Source organism: Primulina tabacum, chromosome 7 (assembly GCF_025594145.1).
Source record: "Primulina tabacum isolate GXHZ01 chromosome 7, ASM2559414v2, whole genome shotgun sequence".
NCBI lineage: Eukaryota > Viridiplantae > Streptophyta > Magnoliopsida > Lamiales > Gesneriaceae > Primulina > Primulina tabacum.
The window spans coordinates 34,803,230-34,812,365 of record NC_134556.1 but is presented as its reverse complement, the minus strand read 5'-3'; the positions used below and the strand labels follow the sequence as shown (position 1 = coordinate 34,812,365).

General features: G+C 38.4%; 1 protein-coding gene across 1 annotated transcript; it reads left to right on the top strand.

The window, feature by feature from the left end:
• Positions 1-6,320: 6,320 nt before the first annotated feature.
• Positions 6,321-7,392, top strand: LOC142551438 (protein PHOSPHATE-INDUCED 1-like). The gene has a single exon (XM_075660673.1). It carries the CDS (start codon positions 6,378-6,380, stop codon positions 7,290-7,292), a length of 915 nt encoding a protein of 304 aa, XP_075516788.1. The 5' UTR covers positions 6,321-6,377; the 3' UTR covers positions 7,293-7,392.
• The last annotated feature ends 1,744 nt before the right edge of the window (positions 7,393-9,136 follow it).

Genomic DNA, 9,136 nt, shown 5'->3' with positions numbered 1-9,136 from the left:
ACTCAACTTCTTGGGATAATCAGGGAATACTTTGATCAGGCCTCCAGTGAGCACAGAGGTTACAGCATTTATGTCCAGATCCTCTTCAACTTCCTCAATATCCGGAGTGTTGTAGAATGCATTGATCACAGAAGGGGAGAACTTGTAGATACGATCACGAACAAACACTCTCCCATACTTCACCGATTCCTCATCTCCAACACTGTCCAGGAGATTGCAGTAGAATTCTAACACTACACGGCGACAGTAGGCAATAACAGTAGTGACTGTGGATAGCAACCTTCGGTTCTTGAGAAACTCAATCAAATTGTATTTCCCATATGCATTAACATCAATATTTTTCTCCTCAATCAGCTCTCTCTGAACAAACAGCGGCCATAATGCCAAGGCATCCTCAGAATAAAATTTGGGGGAAAAAGACTTACTTAAATCATAGTCAGCCGAGTCAATGTGGTGCTCGATGTTGTCAACATCCACATCAACACCGGCAGCAGTAGCAGCAACATCATCAGAAGACTCACTAGCTTCAGAGCCAATATCCTCAGATTCAGCATCACCCTGTTCCTCAGATTCAAAGTCAGATACAGACGATGAAGAGGAAGAAGCTCCAGGTTGGTTTTGCTCAAACTCCTTCATCATTTCTGAATCAGGTTTATCATCCTTAGAAATTTGTTTCTTGGCAGCCTTTTCTTCCTTAAGGTGAGCAAGAAACTCGGCCAGAGATTGTTCATCTTCTACAGGCTCATCAGGAACTCTTTCTTCTGCAACATGTTGAGTATCTGTGATGGGGTTTTGTTTTTGAATACCAGAAGTAGAACCAGGTTCCTTTGTAGCAACAGTTGGTTTGGGGCGAGCCACCAACTCAAAATCATCATCATTGGAGTCGTCTCCAGATGAGAAATCAGGGTCCAGAAGATTTGAGGAGGTAGATGCCCGTGGTTTCTTGGTTGGAACAAAGTCCGGATCGAACCCTGCTTGTCTCTTTGACCTTCGGCGCATAGGAGTAGTGGAAAAAGCTTTATTCAAGACTTCAAAGTCCGGTGGATTCTCGACATTGATCTCGTTCCCAGGTTCACCAGGAGCGATCATTTCCAGCGGAGTTGGTTCTTCTGACACGCCCACAATTTCCATCCCCTCAACATTGGTTTCGGCTGTGGGTGTTGTGTCAGGTGATTTTCCACCCATGCTCGCAGCCATTTCACTCCTAATGTCGTGAGGATCGAAGCCAGCCATTTGAGAGTATACGGAAGTCATGCATACTAGACCCATCATTTTCCGATAATCTACCTTCTCCTTTCTTCTAGTTTGCATTTCTCCAAATGCTTCTCCAATGATCTGAGATGATGGATGATTTTTCTGAATCTTACTTGGAATATCAATCCCTTCATTGGTTACAACATCATCATTTTCAGTATACTCTCCTGGTTCATCATTTGATTCTGCCAGTGCAGGTGTTGTCTCAGGTGTTACAACACCGGGTGCAACATCTGTGTTAGGCAGTGTCTCAGTTATGTTCAGTAGCCCATCAATATCATCCTCGATTGTTTTTCCCGTTAGATCTGCAAGATCGTCAAAAACAACGTTAATAGATTCCATAGTCGTTCTTGTTATGAGATTATACACGGGATATGCACGACTATTGGATGAATAACCAAGAAATAAACACTTGTCAATTTTAGAGTCAAACTTTGCAAGATGGTATCGGTCATTCAAAACATAACATACACACCCAAAAACATGAAAGTACTTCAGGTTTGGCCTCTTTCCCATGATGATTTCATAGGATGTCATAGTAGAACCACTCCTTAAGTACACACGATTTGAAATATGACATGCTGTATTTAAGGCCTCGGCCCAAAATCGTTTTGAAATATTCTTTGAACTCAACATGACCCTAGCAATTTTTTGCAGTGTCCTATTCTTCCTTTCGGCTATTCCATTTTGTTGAGGAGTTATCCCTCTCTTTTCACAGAATGATATGAAGTGTGAGTTTTCAAATTCTTTACCATGGTCGGTCCTTATCTTACCAACCCTCAAATCATGTAGATTAGTAATCTTAGCATGTAATTTCTTAAAAACAGCAAATGTGTCGGATTTTTCTCTAAGAAAACTTACCCATGTAAAGCGAGAGAAATCATCCACACAAACACATGAATACTTCTTACCTCCGAGGCTTTCTACTTCCATTGGACCCATAAGATCCATGTGCAGGAGTTCAAGACACCGTGTTGTCCCAAAGTGTTGCAACACTTGATGGGAAACACGTGTTTGCTTACCCTTTTGACATGCACCACAAACATAAGGAATTCCAGAGGATAAATTAGGCATACCTCTCACAGCATCGTACTTACCAAGGTTCTTTAATGTCTTGAAGTTTGCATGACCCAATTTTTGATGCCACAAGTTTAGTTCACTCACTTTTGAATGATTGCACACAGGGTCCTCTCCAAGTTGATAACAATTGTCAGCCGACCTTGTACCTGTCAAAATACATGTATCAGTATTATCAAAAACTTCACAATTGTCTTTATCAAACTTAACATGTAAACCATCATCACAAAGTTGACTTATGCTTGTTAAGTTTGAGTTAAGTCCTTCGACATAAAGCACATTGTGTAGACTAGGCAGTCCATCAACATTCAAGGTCCCTTTGCCAGCTATTCTTCCTTTAGCACCTCCACCATACGTCACATGACCATTCCTTAGTTCAACATAGTCAGTCAAATAGTCTTTAGAACCTGTCATGTGGCGTGAACAGCCACTGTCAAAGTACTATATTCCTGCAATGTTAGTTTTTAACGAAGTATAAATAACAGAACATTGAATATTAGCCTTTGGCACCCAAACCCTTTTTACCGATGGTTTCTTATTGGCAGTGTTACGCCGGGTGTTGTATAACACCTGTTCAGATTCCCATCTTTTGTAGTCATCTCTCAGTTTAAAACAGTAGGGTTTGATATGACCAGGTCTAAAACAGTAGTGGCAGATAAAGTGGCGTTTTTTGGACTTGGACTTCTTTGTAGATATTTGCCTCTTTGATGAAACACCTTTTTCAGGGTATGTAGCATTCGAGATTTCAGCACTTCCTTTGACAAAGACAGTTGGTTTTCTTTCAGTGTTGGAAGACTCTCCTATTTCAAACTGGTGATTCGTATAACCAAGTCCAACTTTGTCATTCTTTCCAATCATCAAGAGTGAATCAAGTTTGGATGAACTTGAATTAAGCTTCGCAAGAATTTGAGTTGCTTCTCCAAGCTCTTCCTTGACTTTGCATAATTCCAGATCTTTCTTGCTCAAGATTACTTCAAGTCGTGATACTTGTGACTTCAGCTCAGTGTTCTCTTTGGAGAGAATTGCATTCACTTTATTTCTTTTGATCCAGTCTTCATACAATTCTTCATACATTATTTGCACACTTTCCAGAGTGACTTCATCATCATCTACTTCTTGGTTTTCAGACTGACTTGATTCACCAAGGGTTGTAGAATTAAGACACGCTGAATTTGAAAAGATGTTGCGACCAGGTATTGCAACACCTGTGACAACACCTAAAGGATTGATTTGCATTGAACGCTTCTCCTTGATCACAGCACACAACGATGTGTGATTTTCATATTCATTTGATCCTTGATCATCATCGGACTCTTCATCACTCAAAGTGACAGCCATGCCTTTGTTTCTCCGAAGTCGATTGGCACACTCATTGGCATAGTGTCCAAATCCAGAACACTCTCTGCATTGTACTGAGTCCAAATTTCTGACATTTGATTGGATTTGCAATTCAGTTTTTGGTCGAAATTGTCCTTTCATAGGAGTAAACTTTTGAGCTTTTGCAGAAGTGGTGATATTGGGCAACACAGATTTTTGTCCAATTTTCTTCTTCTCTCTCATTTTCTTCAAGTAATCACCGAATTTCTTAGTAATTAGAGAGATATAATCTTCACCTAAATCAGATTCATTCACTTCTTTAAATATTTGAAGGATTTCATCATAAGAGTCAGTTGAAACTTCAAGGGCTATTGTCTTCCCTTTATCCTTATTTTGTAAATCAAGATTCATCTCAAAAGTTCTGAGGGAACTCATTAATTCATCCAGGTTGATTGTTGAAGTGTCTTTAGATTCTTCAATTGCACAAACTTTGACATTAAATCTCTCAGGTAAAGATCTTAAAACTTTGTTCACCAATCTTTCATTGGACATGTGATCTCCAAGACTGTGAGCTTCATTAGAAAGTTGTCTCAACCGGCTATCATACTCAATAATAGACTCCTTGTCCTCCATTCTCAGGCTTTCAAATTTTGATGCCACCATCCTTAGCCTAGTTTTACGCACACTCTCGGATCCTTCACAATGTTTCTGAAGTATATCCCAAGCTTCTTTGGCACAGACACAATTGGTGATTAAATTAAACATCCTTGTGTCAACAGACGAGAATATAGCATTGAGAGCCTTGGAATTAAAATTTGACGTTTGCACTTCATCGATTGTCCATGTACTTTCAGGTTTGAGCCGAGTGTCTCCATCAGCATCCTCAATCTTTGGTGGACTCCAACCATCAAGTACACGCTGCCAAGCTCTTTCTTCAATTGATTTAATAAAAATCCTCATCTTTACTTTCCATAATGCATAGTTTGATCCATCCAATATGGGAGGTCTAAAAACAGTGTTTGTTGATGCTTCCATGATCCTTTTCCACCTGAAAAACAAAACAAAACAGGATCTCACTTAGTAGCGTCAAGTGGAGGCTCTGATACCAATTGAAAGTTTCGTTTCCACAGAGTAAATGTGACGAGGGTGAGTGTTGTGTGTATCAGAATGTAGGTTTTGTGCGTAGGTGTTGTAACACCCACGACAACATGTAGCGGAAATTATAGTTTGACACACTGACACGCAACTTGAATGATAACAATACGAGATACGAGAGATAAATTATGCACAAGTATAAAATACTTGTGCGGTGCCTCAGGGCAAAATAATTCACTAGAAAAACTTGTAAGTTTACAAAAACCAATACTAGTGAAAGAATAAAACAACTCCTTTATTAAGGCGAGTAACAAATTGCATCCTAAACCTCTAACAAATCGTATAACCAAAATACATAGGATGCATCAACTGAGAAGTGAAAAAGTCTTCAAAAATCAGCGCACTAATCAAAACAGTGATTAGGTGTTGTCTTCAGATGTTGTCAGCACTTCACAGCAACACTTTATCAACGACGCGAGATTGCTTCAATCAGAAAATATTTTCTTCGTACAAATGCATCTCTGTCTCTCCGAAAGTTTTATGCTCTATATCGTCCCTCTCTTTCGTTTCTTCTCCTTTGAGTCCTATTTTACATAGAAACCCAATTTCATTAGGAAACAAACTCTTTTTAAAACAAGGATAATATCTTAAAGCTATTGTGATATCATATCTTAAAGATATTATGATATCATATCTTAAAAATATTATAAGTCATATCAAATATAGTCTTATATCACATATTGAATTTATATCATATCATCAATTTCGAGATTATTCTCATGTCTAGAAAAGGCAAAATATTAAAGATAAAAAAAAAAGGAAAATATATCAAGGAATAAAATTCCTTTCAAAAATAATAATAAATTTCATAAATCGAATAATATTGGAGATTCATCTTATAAAATTGATCAATTTTAAATGAGTTTTTGTGTTTTAACTTTGATTATTTTAGAAGTCAAGCCAAGATATTAGGAAGGCTAGAATGTGAATATCTATCCTTTGCACCAAGCAGTAAAGTTGACATACGATCATGCGATGGAAAATAGGCAATTAGTAACAAAATTAAATTCAATTTTATTTGTAATATGAACTTATAGTTCAAGAAAAGAGAAGGGCATTTCGGGAGATACATTAAAAAATCTTCGCTGTGGGGTAAACTCTGATGCTTCATGTTCTTTTGCGCTTTTGGAGCATTCATTGTACCTCGAATAGCATATATCAGATTGAATTCCAACACCTCTTGCAAATAAAAGATATTTTTTTTAAAAATAAGTATTTTATGAGACGATGTCACATATAAACGAGTCAACCATATCCATAATTTCATTATAAAAAGTATTAATTTAGCATAAAAAGTAATATGGTTTCATAAATGACACAAATAAGATATTCGTCTCACAAATACGATCCGTAAAACCAGTCTCACGCAAACTTTTTTCTTTCAAAAATCCGTTTAACAAGAGTTTTGTGTGATATAATTGAAGAAGCGCGTACTGTCTGTCAGTCTCCTTCTCCTCACTTTCCTTGCACAATATGAATACTATAAATACCACACTCTTTCCATGGAGATTTCATACCAAATCCAAAGTTTCAATCTCCCCCGAAGCTGCTCACTCAGATTCTCCTTCATTACAATGGCTTCTAACCATGTTATAAAATCTCTGCTTTTGGTTCTGTTTTCTGCATTCAATTTGTCTTCTGCTCAAGACCAGCTTCTTCGTTACCACAAAGGTGCACTCTTGCAAGGCACCATCTCTGTCAATCTCATATGGTACGGCCACTTCAAGCCATCCCAAACGGCTATCATCTCAGATTTCATCTCCTCCTTGTCAGATCCCGCCTCCACCCCAAGCAACCCATCGGTGGCCACTTGGTGGAAGGGCGTGGAGAAATACTACCACCTCGCAAACTCCAAGAATCCATCCTCACTCTCTCTCCGTTTGGGCAAACAGATCCTCGACGAGAAATGCTCTCTCGGGAAATCTCTCTCGCAGAAACAGATCGTGCAGCTGGCGTCGAAGGGTGACCAGAAGAACGCCATCAACGTCGTGTTGACGGCTTCCGATGTCACCGTCGCTGGGTTCTGCGTGAACAGGTGCGGAACCCACGGATCCAAGAGCTCCGTCGTGGAAGGGAAGAATCAGAAATTCGCATACATATGGGTGGGAAATTCGGAGACACAGTGCCCCGGCTACTGTGCTTGGCCCTTCCATCAGCCCATTTACGGCCCGCAGAACCCGCCACTGGGATCCCCCAACAATGATGTGGGCATGGACGGAGTGGTGACTGTTCTATCCGGGCTTTTGGCCGGAACCGCCACGAACCCGTTCGGAGACGGGTTCTACCAAGGCCCGGCTACTGCTCCACTGGAAGCTGCTTCGGCTTGCCCTGGCGTGTACGGGAAAGGGGCCTACCCGGGTTACGCCGGAGACTTGCTGTTGGATACGACCACCGGTGGTAGCTACAACGCGCATGGTGCGAGTGGCCGGAAATACCTTCTTCCGGCCATATACGATCCTTCAACTTCCAAATGTTCCACTTTAGTTTGAGTTATGCTTATATTTTAGGCTTAGAAGAAATGTACTTGGTAGAAGATTATATTAAATTCATTCATTTTTTAAATAAATGGTAAAGTGATCGTTATCTATATATATATATTTTAAATTTCTCACCCCCTTTTTCTTAATTCATTTAATTTTGGGGGGTCAATTTTCTTTAGAAAAAAAGTGTTGTTTTGTTTGTTTTACTCCTAATGCTGAAAAGTTTTAAATCATTCAAAAAAAAAATCAAGAATTCTTAGTTCCATTCGAATAAATAGATTTCAAATATATTTTTATTTTTTTAAAAAAAAGATTTTTCAACTGCGTTTCAAATGTCGAGTAGGACTTCTTGTGAGACGATCTCACGAATCTTTATCTATGAGACGAGTCAATCTTACCGATATTTATAATAAAAAGTAATACTAACGAGTTTTTTTTTGTTTGTTTGGTGTTCAAATGGTTTTAAGTTTTAATGGACCGGGTACCTTGATTTTGGGCCAAAGTTCTCAATTGGATCTAATGCATCAAATCCATCATTAATCACATACTCTTGAGAAAGGAGAAATGATATGACAGCTAATTTATTTATTTTTGTCGTAAATATTATGTCACAAAATCGGCGAGAAGCAGTGGAAGTCGATCCATTTAAACAGATCCCAGCCTGTCACAAGACCAATAAAGCCATTGCTTCAGGGTTCGGCTCGGTTAGGTCGATGCTACATGTGGGGACACTGTCTCCACATTATTTGGATGGACAAGATTCACACACATATGTGATTTTAAAAAAATTAGTGAATTCCATGTATGTGTGGTTAAATTTGGACCCTTGATTCTATCATGGGGTAGTGCCCCTACATGTAGGATAGAATGAACCGTTCGGCTCAATAAGGTGTCCAAATTGTTATTGATAGGAAATTTTTTTTAAATGGGCTGTTTCTTTTCTTTATGTTCTTTATGTTCTTTCTGTTAGGGGTGTCAAAATGCAACACGACCCGACACGACCCAACACGAAAAAAATCAGGTTTGGGTTGGAGTTTTTCGAGTTCGGGTCGGTTTCGAGTTGGGTGGGTTCGAGTTCGTTCCAGGTTAGACGGGTTTCGGGTTGGGTAGCGGGTTGACCAGAAAATTTTTTTTAAAAAAATATTACCTATATTTTTATATATTGTATGTTTGAACAAAATTTATTGTATATTTATATGATAAATTTTCATCATTTAATATTTATTTTATATATTTTTTTAACAATTGTTTATTTGATCTAGTATATATACTTTAATTTTGTACAATTAAACTTTTAAATTTAAATCGGAAATTTTGTTATTATGTGTTTAAATTAAAATATTATTATTATTTTTTATTTTTTCGATTTTTTTTCATTAATTTTTTTTAAATAAATAAATAAAATTCGGGTTATGTGGGTTAGACGGGTTCGTGTTTGGGTTGGGGGTTTTCAGGGTTGCTTCAGGTTTGGGTTGAAAATAAAAAGTAAAAAAATTTCACGGGTTGACCCGAAACCCGACCCGATTGACACCCCTATTTATGTTTCACATCTGCGACAGCTCTTTTCCATCGTTCGTCAGTCGTCGGCCGCGGTCATCGCCCAGTCCGCCAACTCATTTTTTTAATTTTTCGCCTCAAGTCTAGTCCAAGACTCCTATGCTTTTTTTTAAAGTCGCGTCCTACTAGTTGCAGTGTGTGTCAATAACTCAATTAACTTGTATAAAGCTTTTGATCAGTAAATACACATTTCTCTCTTATAGAATTTCTTTCCGTCTCTATGATCATCCGCGACCAGTGGGGTAATCTGGATTTCGGGATCGAGTTGATGAAAATTTATATAATATTCGTATTAT